Raw genomic sequence first — 12,937 nt, 5'->3', positions numbered from 1 at the left:
TATAGGTAATTAAATTTTTTAATAGCACATTGTTCAAGTGTTGTGTGTCTTTATGTATGTTTAGCTGGAATTTTCATGGGAAGGACTGCAAATGATGTTTTAAATACAGTTTGTATGCCAGATTCGATTAAAAGATTCATGTCGTATAAATAAAAGAATATAATTATAGAATATGTTGTAGAGCTTCTCAAGGTAAGAAAACAGCCATTTATATAGCTGAATCTAGCTACACATATTCAGCTACCCTAAAGGATAATCTTATTTCTCTGAAATACTTGTCCACCTAAACCCAGTGAAAGCAGTTTTTTGGGGCCATATTCACCTCCATTCACTAGGAACCAATGACATTGCAAAGACACAAGCTATTTTTTCCCTTAACTGTCATTTAATTGGGGCATAAACCTAGTGATCATGTGACATTTGTTGGCGTCCCTGTGAGATCTGACTCCTCAGCTAACCCTGGTAGGACAAAGGAGGCTGCTGTAGAAATATTGCCAATCTTCTAATGATTTGTAACTTTTCTTTCTATCCCTTCTCCTAACCTCATGGAACTGAGAAGGCAAAGGTATGATAACGTTCTGCATGCAAACATGTGTAAGGCATGATGTTTGATATGTTGCAAGTTGTTGGATCCTTGCTTTCAAATACTACAAACCTAATAAACTGATATTTGAAGAAAATAAAACAATAAGCATCTGTGAGCCAATCCAAAATACTTACAAATGAAAAAATATTTTTATAGTGAATAATATATACCCTCTGCGCTGGTTTGTTATTGAATGTATGAAAAATATATTGTTTAATATATTTTATATAATTACTCCCTTATTGATTGAAGTATTTAGCAGTGGAACAGTCTCACATGACCGTATTTTGCATTTGTTAGTTGGTATATTGTTTAATACTCTTGTTTCTCTTACTTTTTAATCAACCTCATGTGCATACAGAGGTCACATTAGACATTTTTATATACAAAGGCTAAAAAAATATAATAAAATCCCACAGCGCTTCACATTTAACTGCTGCCTAATATATTCCAATGGTATTATGCACTATTCCCAAATACAAAATTGCAACAACAATATGGAATCCTATGGGCGCTGTTATAATTTCTTTACAGAGTCATAGAAAAGACATCAAAATACTTAATTTTGGTGATGGTAATCTTTAGGTCCTCGATTTTCTACGACATTTCTCTCAAGAAACATATAAATGGGAGAAAAAGAACACAATAGTGCAATATTGTCTGTAATGAAACACTTATGTAACAAAGACCCACATATAGTCCTTAATAGTTGAAAGAACCCACACTTTCCTCCTTGTTCAACGCCCCCTAATGTAGGGCTACTCACTAGAAATATAAGGAATATGGACAACATCAAAATGGATTTCTAATTTCTTTTTTCTTTTATCTTTTCCTTTAGTATTTTATATACATTTTACATACTACAATAATCACATTGCGTATGCTGGAGGTAATGGATGCAATGTTTACCTTACCTCCAAAGTGTTATGAGTTAAGTTGCTCTCGCAGATTTGGTCATTCAGCAATCACATAGAATGATCAAATCAATTGTCCAGTTAGTCAACAAATGTGACTGGGTTGTACTGTTGTTTGGCAAAAAAAAAGTTACAAAGAGCCCAACAATTATTGGTGTCAAACAGTTTACAGATTACAGTATTGGCTGATTATTTGTTTTATGTTGTGTCAAAAGTCTAATCAGATTTTTAGCATGCTTATCAATCATTGGTGGTCTGTAGTACATGCAGTGCCCATTGGAAAATTTGATCTAAATCAGCCATATTGGCTGAAGAATTTGTCACAAGTTAGTTGAATTAAAGCTCGTAGTTGCAAATAACATGTTCTTGGTTTTTTAAATAAAGTAATTATGACTTGTGAAAACAAAAACACTGTGACATTGTATGCCTTATTATAAAAGCCGTCCGTAAAATATTCAGTTATATAAGTGTCAAGTTCTTTGAAAAGGTGTTAATCATGTTTATAGTTTACAGGCACTCTTATGTTTAATGGAATTCAAAGGACGTGAGATTTTAGTCATTTGTCTGTGCAGGGAAAAAACACATATTACCTTTTTCCACAGATACAAACCAGGCCCTGCGCCTCTGTCTGGGGAGCACAGCGGTGGGCGCGCAGTATGGAGCTGTTTCAGCTTTGAGTATCAACAATGACTGTTCCAGACTTCTCTGCGGTTTTGCCAAAGGACAGGTAATATTAACTATACTTGTGTGATTTCCTGCAGCAAATTATGTGAAAAGGCTCTAGCTTAGTGGTTCCCAAACTGTGCACCAAACTGTGCACCACGGCGATCACACAGGGGTGCCGCGGTCGGTGGTGAGCGGGGTAGGCAAGGTGAGGGGGGCTTACATTTTCGCCAGGTACCCTCCTCCTCTCTCCCCTTCTTCCTTCTCCGTTCTCACTGAATGTCGGGCATGACGTCCTCAATCCCAACATTTTCAATGAGGAGCTTGAAGGTAGAAGACACAGAAGTAAATAGAAGAAGACAGAAGAAAGAAGGGCAGGTAAAAGGTAAGACAAGGGGCACAGGGTGAAATAGGCACATGGTGATATTGTGAAGGGGCCTAAATAATTCTTAGTTTATTTTGACCCAACTACTTAAAAAAACGGGACTACCAGGTAATTATTTTGGCTTAGGGGTGCCTTGGAAAAGTTATGAAGACCCTAAGTAGCCTCGAACTGTGAAAGTTTTGGAACCACTGCACTAGCTGCAAAGTATTTGGCACCTACATACTTATTCCCAGTGGTTGAAGTGGGGGTGTATGTGGTGGAATGCCATACCACTACTGCCTTCATTGGAAAACTATCAAATTCTATTCACTTACATTCCCATTACATTTTTATGCCACCAGTTCTAAACGTCCACTTCAACCACTGCTTATTCCTTTGCAGACACATGATTCTTCTTCACAATCTGTTCTTCTTACCTGTTATTTTAATAAAGCTCAGTATATTGTCTTTTGAGTCGAATTGAAACATCATTGACAAACATTTTACAATAAACACAGTTTTAGGTTTGTCTTCCAACTCTCTTGCAAGCCTTAAAATGAATATCTGACTGTATTGTCTTTCTGAGGACTATTCACTGGTACCAGGCAACGTGTATTTAGTTGTGTATGCATTGAAATAACTGAAGTGGCAGCCCGATTTGTTTATAGGTACATTTTAATGTTTGAATTTGACACATGCTGGCAGTCAATAAAATAGCTTATTCTCCTTTTCTGTAAAAATGTTGATAAAATAGTATTATCACAAGCATCACTGGTCAATTATGTCTTTCTTCGTTCTCTTTGGATGGTGAATTTAATGTACGTGATGATTTTAAAAGACAGATAAAAACTAAAAAGTAATTAGTTTCAGATGTGAGGCCATAGTTATTGCATGGTTTCAATGATCCTGCACACCATGAACTGCCTAAGTAGCATGGGTGCAGCTGCTATGGGGCCCTGTGGTGGAGTGAGGGTGGGTGCCTTTTTTTTTATCAAAACCCAAAGTGTATGTTTTTTTGTTTTGTTTTTTCTTGGGTGGTATATGCAGGCTCTTACAAAATTTTGCAAATGGGCCCCCAAATGTCAAGTTACCTAACTGGCTTGCTCAACTATTGTTTACAGCACGTTACAAACTCTTTGAATAGAAAATGGCTTTGACATTTTCTGTCGTCCCTAGGACTTTAAAGCAGATAAGAAGCCATCATTTTAAGTAGAGTTGCTTTTTCAAATATTTTTCCAAATAGGCTAGCTCGGGCTGGTAGATGCAATGCCCTTTCCATGCAATATGTCTTACATATTGTTTATCTTTTTAAAGGCATGTTCTGCAAAAAGCAATCAAGGTCACGGGCCAATCACAGCCGGACACCATCTCTTCATATATTAGTACAATTACATTATTTCACATCCACCACTCAGCCATAATCAGCCATACTTTTCAGTAAGTTACAGACATAGTAAGTCACCAATATCTACAAATTGGAGCACATTCTGCAAAATCCTATCCACAGTTTTGCTAAACTAATTTCAAGGAATTGCAAATGAACCTTAAATCAAATTGACTTTGGCACAATATGGCATACATTTCAGTGCAGTGTAGATTAATGTCCCTTAAAGTCAATTTTTGCAGCTTGGATTGTTCAAATATATTTTTAAGGACTTTCTACATGTAACTAATTAGATATGATTACCTTTGTTTGTCAGATTACCATGTGGGACTTGGCTGGTGGGAAACTGTTGAGATCTATAACTGATGCTCACCCTCCTGGAACTGCCATTTTGCATATTAAGGTACATTTCTTAATAAACCGTTATAATTTCATTTTACACAGTGTGATTTCAACACAGACAGATGTATTAAAATTCCTACTGGTCAGCTAATTTATCCAGGTCAGTATATATTTGACACTTTTTTTTAATTGTTGAACAGCTTTTAATAATATAAAAAGTGCTTTCAAAGTAGAAATCAGTTGGACACTCTAAAACTATGAAACTTAGAAGATTGTTGTATCTGCACAATGCAGACATCTTCTTTGCTTCTATCCAGCTTTGAGGCATGAAACACCCACATAAAATACACACATTAGTACGGGTCATCTGTGACTAAAAATTGTGTAAATGACGTTAATTAACAGACTTACACAATTCACATGTACAAACTGCCTTATTCCGGATCCTTTTAATTTGTTATGTTTATGGTAATAGTTTAAGTTGAGGCTTAGAGAAAAGTAAGTGACAGTATTGAAATGCTCACATCTCTTTCATTCCCAGTTTACAGATGATCCAACTCTTGCCATTTGCAATGATAGTGGGGGATCCGTATTCGAACTGACATTCAAGTAGGTCTTTTTATCTTACTGAGCAAATTGCATAGTGAATATCAATATATTTTGATTGAACAATGTGTGGTGTAATTAGACATGTGACCACAAGATGGAGCTATATGGCCAGTCAGTGTGCCATTCTGTAAATAAAGACGTGTCAAACCAATATTTATTTTGCTTATTAATTTATGGAAGTGTTATGTAGCCCTGGCATAGTTCAGTGTCATATGATCATATGTTTAGAAAGTTGGTGCATTCACTATTCTGGCTGCTGCTAGGAATGTAGTGTGTGCAGAACCTATAATGGCATTTTCTCCCTGTGGAAAGATTGAATACTCTTTGGCCAGTACCTCACCAATAATAAGTGTGATCTATGTCCTGTATCTAGATTTGCATTATAAATATTTTATAAATTCCAAAATGGAAAGCAGGAATACTGTTTTTGACTGACCGTATTTTAGCTCATCTGACCAAAGAACTGGGGTGCTTTGTACATTTATCTCCTTGTGTTTTGGTGCAGGCGAGTGATGGGAGTGAGGACCTGTGAATCCAGGTGTCTGTTCAGTGGATCCAAGGGAGAAGTTTGCTGTATAGAACCTCTTCACACAAAGGCTGAGCTGCGAGATCATCCTATCACTCAGTATTCTCTATTGGCCATGGCATCTTTAACTAAGGTATCAGCCTTCCAGTAAACCATATGTCTAGGTAAACAGGAATGTACAAACCCAGCTGTAGAAATTTGGATGAAAATGTGAATTTGTTCCAAATAGCTCTGTGATTTTAGAACACGCTCAACCCTTGGGAACCTGCACTTTGTATTTTGTTCTAGAACTTAAATTCATTTAGTGTGTGTTTCTGGTTTCCCTTAAAAGAAAACTATGGGCTAAATGCTGGAAAACTGTCTTATTACTTTTACTGTTAAAAATTTCTTCTCATTATATGGATAATATCAATAATCTAAATATAAAACTGATAGAGTAAATAGAAAAAGTTCTCTAAAGTGTTCTAGCGCTCTTCATTTATTGAAGTGGGCTTGTTACCTACACACAATGGAGGCTTAACTACATTCATAAGAACAAGAACATAGCCTATCAATTTACTGGGAACCATAAATATGGGTCAGGCCTTAAGAATATTAGTCAGACAATGTCTCAGTGATGTTATCGGCACAGCCCACAAAATTCCGCCTTTGTATCTAGGTTACAGGTTTACTTAAGCAATATGGAGACATATTTGGTTGTAGATTTGTACAGTATCTGCACGAAAAGTGTTTTTTAAAATTTTTATTAAATAAGACTTTTATTGCTTGATCTACACCTGACATAAATGGATTAGTTATGCTTCTGCTTCTGACTCCTACAGATACTGGTGATTGGTTTGAAGCCCTCATTGAAAGTTTGGATGACTTTTCCATATGGACGGGTAAGGGACCATTCTCGTTAACCCAGGTTTACTGAATGGAAGATTCATTTCCTATTTAATCCTGTTGGATGCTAGTTAGCTGGTATATATCCCTGTTCTTGCAAGTTTTATATAAATTAAAGAAAACATATATTCTATTTATTAGCATGCGGTTTTCGATCTGGAAATAAAAGGTAGGTAGATCTACGTTGAAGCTGTCTGCTCTGACTCCATTTAGAGGCATCATTAATAAGTAGAGGACGGTAGCACTAGGAGGGAGCAGTGAAATCAAAAGATTGGTTAGTTGTGTAAGCTAACCCAGAGAGGGCAGATTTTCTCAAATGAGGCTAAGGAGCTCCTCAATATACTGGTCATATATTCAATTTGGTATGTTTCCCAGATTCAGTTATATACCTTGTGGTGAGGGGTTGACATGAGAGACTATCTTTAGAAGGAGAGTTGAAATGTTTAATATGCATGTAGTGGTGGAGCCTACCCATAGAGAACCCATGAGAGGCTTGAAGATCCAAGATGAGAGGGAATGTGCCTAGTTTCAGAATGCCTTTTCAAAATCTTAAATTCATACTTAACCAGGTGGCAACAATGTAGAGAGAGAGATCTGGCAGGACGACCAGGTTACCCCAAAGGGGCATTAACAGGGATTGAGATGGAGCGAGGCTATGTTGCTACATTATTTGGTAGCGGTGTGAGCAGATGTAAGGGGGGCGATGTTGCCAGGATTGCTAAGTCCAATGTCAGCAATTCATCCCACACCTAATAACGTGTGTGTGTGTGTGTGGTGGAGGGGGGACCACTGCATGCACTGTGTGAGGTTAGTGGCTTAGTAATATTTGCAGAAATTAGGAATACTTATACTGTTTGCATTTGTTGACCTCTGTAAGATAAAGATTTGTAGGCAACGTTTTCTCTGAGACCAGGCAATCTCATCGCTAGTTTTTGGAGAAAAGAATGTGTCAAAGGGAAATTCTTATAGGGAGGGTTTTGAAAAGATAAAATATTAATTTTCTTAGTGGGGAGGCGGTCAATCCAAAAGATTAGTATTTTATTCCAAGAGAATAAATACTCTTTGAGCCAGCAATGGTGGGTAGCCAGCATGTTAGAGAGAATCCAGTATTTTAGCTATATAAATACCAAGATATTTAATTTCTCTAACTTCCTTTGGGGGACACCGGGGACATTGGGGTATAGAGTAGGGACAGGGCGACCTGGCACTTTAAACTGTTTAACTAAGCCCTAGCTCCTCCCCCTCTATACCACACTTCCTGGAAGCCTCTGTTTAATTTAAGTGCCCGGCAGAAGGGCTGCATCTGGGCTGATTAGCAGCCCAAATCTTTTTTTTTTTTTTTTTTTGTGTTTGTTTAATAAGTTATCGGAGACGTGTCTCTCCTGTTCCTGATAATTGGCGGCTTTGAGCCGCTTAGGCGGCTGTCGGTCATCACTACTCCCCTGCTGCCGGCTTCAGTTATGGAGGGTCTAGTGTGCAGTACCCTACCTCTTCCTTCCTCTCTGGCAGTTGTTTTAAAAAAACACTCTGCCAAACTTACAGCGTGCTGACAACCCGGGAAAGTTAAAGTACAGCACACAGCATAGACGGCTGTGCTCTGTCTGGAGGTGGGGAATCGGAGGTGCCGTGGAGGGCCTCCTTTGCCTGTCCCCCTTTCCCAACGTTCTCATGCCCTCCTAGGAGCCAGGCACAGTCGCCACAGGCTTTGTCCGTCCTCATGTTCTGACAGACTGCAGACACTGCAGGAGGAGGGATGGCAGCAGGTAAGTGAAACCCTCTCCCAGCACTGTACTGGGAGAGGGGGGGCGGGGTAAAAATTGCAGTTTGTCCCCTGAGTCTGACTGCTTCTTACTATGAGCAGTCATCTAAAATAAAAAAATGAAAAAAAATCTATTTTTAGCTTGGTCGACTGGGTCAGGCTAGGGTCACTAAGATAGTGAGCCCAAGGCACTGGATTGGTTGAGGGGGTTGTCCTGTTGGACGCTTGCCAATCCAGTGCTGGGCCCTGGGGGAGTGGTGTTTTCCTCTTTTGCACTTCTCCGTGGTGGTCTCTCATTCCTTTTGTGTGCAGACACCAGAATAGACAGGCATTTTATAGCTCCAGCTTCTCCCCTTTTCTGTCCTGAGTCCTGTAAGGTAAAGGGTTGGGGGCTGTTATTTTCAAAAGTTTATCTTTTACTCTGTGGGGCTTTATAGGCTGTATTGCAGACTCACTTTCTGTTCAGTTTTGTGTGCTGCATGTCATCTATATTGTGTTTTGTTACACTGTTTATTACGCTGTTCTGTGTGTGTTTTGTCACATCTGTTAACATGTCAGATAGAGGGAAATCCATGCGTGGTAGGGCTGGTGTTACATCTATGTTGAGTTTCACCTGTGCTGTCAGTCACACGCGCAGGCTCTGTACGCAGCCTGTCAGCCCCCAGAGAGCATACCGTGTGAAACAGCAGCTGCTTGTTCAGATACGGCAGAACCTGCCTAGGCTCGGTCTCTCTCTAATACGGTGGCTAAACTTGCTCAGTTGGTGCGGTCACAGACTGTGGCCGCAGCATCTTCTGATTCCGCTTCCTCTGAAGCGAATGACATGGGTTCTAGTTTGCTAAGTTAGGGTTTTACTGTTTCTACCCTGGCGGAGTCTGTAGAACCAGCTTGGGTACAGGGACTTGTATCCTGTGTGCAGGGTTTGGTTTCAGTTTTTTCCTCTTTAGAGAGGATGTTGCATTCTGCTGCACCGTCTTCCTCACGTAAGTGTAAGAGGGTGGCGCCACCCCTTCAGCGAAAAGAGTCAGATTCTGACTGTTCCCAGAAGGAGGGTGAATTAGCAGTAGATTCTGATATGGAGGCTCCTTCAGTGGTGGAGGAGGTTCATTCTGATCCTCAGAGTGTGAAAGAATTAATTCAGGCTGTGCGTCAGGTACATGATTTTCCTGTGGAAGAGGTTACTGATGCTGCAGAGGCTTCTCTTTTTGCGCACCAGAAAAAGAAATCTATCTCTTTCTCGTCTTCTTCTCAATTGGAAGATTTGTTGTCAGAGCCTTGGGCTTACCCAGGTAGGAAGTTCCAAGTGTCTCGGCGACTGCAGTCGTGTTATCCTTTTCCTCCTGAATAAATGGTAGATGCCTCCACGTGTGGATGCTGCTGTTGCAAGGTTAGCCAAGGTAAGTACTATTCCTCTTCCTAACGCAGCCACTCTTAAGGATGGTACAAACTGTAAGGTTAAGGCCATCCTTAAGTCCATTTTCGTGGCAACAGGTGAATCTTTGAGGCCTGCTTTAGTATCTGCGTGGGTTAACAAAGCTGTAGAAGGCTGGTCAAAACAGCTTTCTGAAAGTTTGTTGGCAGGCAGGCCGTCCTCTGAACTGCTTCCATTAGAGGAGTAAATTCAGGGGTCGACAGATTATTTAGGAGAGGCAGCTATGGACGTGGGACTGATTGGGGCACGTATTTCTTCCTCTGCAGTTTCGGCTCGTTGGCTTAAGTCCTTGGAGGCTGATTTGGGGGTAAATGTATCAATATGCGGGTTCTTCAACACCCGCGTGTTCAGCCTCTTCCACAATTAAATTTCAAGCAGCGCTGCATTGTAAAGGGTTAACTTCCCTTTACAATGCAGCCCCGCTTGACCAGCTGTTTTGACCACCGTTCTACAGCTTTGTTGAAGAACCCGCATATTGATACATTTACCCCTTGGAGTCTAAAAAGGCTCTTGAGACCATACCTTTTTCTGGGGGTGTTTTGTTTGGACCTCAGTTTGACTCCATTATTAGTCAAGCAACAGGAGGAAAGAGCACTTTTCTCCCTGTTAATGCTCCCAAACAAAGAATGTCCAGATTTCGGTCCTCAGGAAAATTTCGGGGTCAATATTTCTCAAGCTAATCTTCTAGAGGCCAGTCATCCACCCCCAGGGGTGGTTTGCAGCTCGGGCACCAGGCCTGGTCTGCTCGACGTCCAGCAGCGAAACCTGCAGACAAGCAGTCTGCATAATGGGCATTTTGCTCCTCCGTTGTCACCAGTGGTGGGAGCCCGTCTTCTCTTGTTCAGGGATCGGTGATTTGAGTCTACCACCAATGTCTGGGCTCGAGGCGTGGTGGATCGAGGATACAAGATCGATCTGCTCGGTCTTCCTCCCAGACGGTTTTTCCCACAGGTCTTCCCACTTGTCCATGAAAACGACTATCTTTACGAGAAGCAATTCAATCCTTTCTTCCGGAGTGATTATTCCGGTGCCAGATTCTCAGAGGTTTGGGTTTTTATTCCAACCTCTTTCTCGTGCCAAAAGCAGACGGCTCATTCAGACCAATTTTGAATCTGAAATCTTTGAACACCCAGGTCAGAGTGCCCAGGTTCAAGATGGAGTCTTTGCACTCGGTCATTCACGGCATGGAACAAGGATAATTTATGGTGGCTATAGACATCAAGGATGCCTATCTCCATGTGTCTATCTGGAAGGGTCATCAGCCCCTTTTGAGGTTTGGGGTTCGATCAGAGCACTTCCAATTTCAGACTCTTCCCTTTGGTCTGACCACGGCCCTACGTATCTTCATCAAGATTATGGCGGTCATGGTGCTCTGCTAAGGTCCAAGGGGATTACAATCATCCCTTATCTGGACGATCTTCTTTTAAAGGCAGATTTTCCAGAGGTGCTTCAGTCGCATATCCAAGTAGTAATTCAGACTCTAGAGTCTCACGGTTGGATTCTCAACTTCAAAAAGTCCAAGTTGATCCCATCCCAGCGGATGATCTTTTTGGGTCTTTTATTTGACACCTGACAACGATGGGTGTTCTTACCCTGGGACAAGATTGTGACCTTGCAGAAGATGGTAAAATCTCTGTTGGCGGCAAGGAGGCCTTCGATACATTTTGCCATGAGAGTTCTGGGCAAGATGATATCGACTTTCGAGGCTATCCAGTTTGCTCAGTTTACTGCACGGCAGTTCCAGTTGGAACTTCTGTCGCAGTGGAACAAATCCCATCCGAATCTGGCAGGTCAGGTATTCCGCCTGTCTCCACAGACGCGTCAGTCGCTTCTTTGGTGGTTACACAAACAGAATCTCACCAGGCGACGCAAATTCTCAATTTGGAATGGGACTTTGATCACAAGGGATGCCAGCCTTCGAGGTTGGGGGGCCGTCTGTCTTCTCTTCGGTATTTGGACTCAGAAGGAATCCAAGCTTCCAATCAATGTCTTGGAACTGCGAGCAGTGTTTCATGAGCGTGCAACACTTGCTGCAGGGAAGGCAAGTGAAGATTCAGTCAGACAATGCTACAGCAGTGGCATACCTCAATCATCAGGGCAGTATCAAGAGTCCCTTGGCCATGTGGTAGACACACAAGATATTTCAGTGGGCCGAGGTTCACGTTCCGGCGCTCATGGCCATCTTTATTCCTGCAATAGAAAATTGGCAAGCAGATTTCCTAATCAGGCAGACTCTGCATCCGGGCGAATGGTCCCTTTATCCGGAGGTGTTTCGTCAGTTGGTGAAATGGTGGGATCGGATGTCGACATGATGGCATCCCGATTGAACCGCAGGTGTCCCTCTTCTGCTCCCGCGCAAGAGATCCTATGGCTGTTGCGGTAGACACCATATCTGTCCCTTGGAGGTAGTGCTTAGTGTACCTTTTTCCACTGGTAGCCATGCTCCCAAGGGTGTTAAAAAAGGTAAAGAGAGAGGGTGTTCCAGTTTTTCTAGTAGCGCCGGATTGGCCGCAGAGGGCCTGGTACACTGACGTGGTCTCCATGGCAGGAGCCCGGTCGTGGCGGTTGCCACTATGCCCAGACCTATTAACTCAAGGTCCCTTTTGTGATCTAGGTTTACAATGTCTAGCTTTAAGGGCGTGGCTGTTCAAGCCATGATCCTAAAAGCTAAGGTTTTTTCCGAACGTATGGTGCAAACCATGCTTTGTGCTCGGAAACCAGCTTCTGCAAAAATCTATCATCGAGTCTGGAAGACATATATTGGCTGGTGTGAAAAGAAGGGATAGCCTGCTTCTTCTTTTCACTTGGCCAGGTTACTTAGGTTCTTGCAGGACGGGTTGGATGCAGGTTTGCATCTTAGTTCTCTCAAAGGTCAGGTGTCAGCTTTTTCGGTCTTCTTTCAAAGAAAACTTGCTGTCATACCTGATCTGCAAACTTTCATTCAGGGCGTACTCCATGCACAACCTCCATATGTTCCTCCGGTACCACCATGGGATTTGAATTTGGTGTTGAATGCTTTACAGCATCCGTCTTTTGAACCTTTGAATACATTTCTAACCTGGAAAACGGTTTTCCTTTTTGCCAATTCTACGGCACGCAGAGTTTCAGAGCTTGCTGCTTTATCTTGCAAGTCTCCTCTTCTTGTTTTTCATGAAGACAGGGCAGTTCTTCGAATCAAGCCCTCTTTCCTTCCTAAGGTTGTGTCTAGATTTCATCTAAATCAGGACATTGTCATTCCTGCCCTGACTGATTCTACGTCTTCAGATAACGATAATTCTATTTGTTATCTAGATGTTGTCTGAGCCTTGCGCATTTATATAATAAGGTCTCCGAAGGTGCGTAAAACTGAGGATCTTTTGGTTCTCTAGAAGCTGGCCAGACTCTTTTGTGAGCATCATAAAGTGACTATTGCTAGGTGGATTATGGCTGTTATCCGTCAAGCTTATAGTGCAGCTGGGGAGCCTGTTCCAGAT

The 12,937-nt window shown here is 41.6% G+C and overlaps 1 protein-coding gene across 2 annotated transcripts in view; it reads left to right on the top strand.

Moving 5' to 3' along the window:
- The window catches only part of VPS8 (VPS8 subunit of CORVET complex), a 361,642-nt gene that overhangs the window by 179,290 nt on the left and 169,415 nt on the right, over positions 1-12,937 (top strand). For both annotated transcript variants that reach the window (XM_075180095.1, XM_075180094.1), the window contains exons 8-12: positions 2,103-2,227; positions 4,228-4,314; positions 4,795-4,862; positions 5,368-5,521; positions 6,210-6,269. In XM_075180095.1, the coding sequence (XP_075036196.1) occupies positions 2,103-2,227; positions 4,228-4,314; positions 4,795-4,862; positions 5,368-5,521; positions 6,210-6,269 (494 nt within the window). The remainder of the gene's footprint in view (positions 1-2,102; positions 2,228-4,227; positions 4,315-4,794; positions 4,863-5,367; positions 5,522-6,209; positions 6,270-12,937) is intronic.

This window comes from Mixophyes fleayi, chromosome 7 (genome assembly GCF_038048845.1).
Source record: "Mixophyes fleayi isolate aMixFle1 chromosome 7, aMixFle1.hap1, whole genome shotgun sequence".
NCBI lineage: Eukaryota > Metazoa > Chordata > Amphibia > Anura > Limnodynastidae > Mixophyes > Mixophyes fleayi.
Note: the sequence above shows the minus strand (reverse complement) of the source record. Positions and strands in the feature narration are given on the sequence as shown.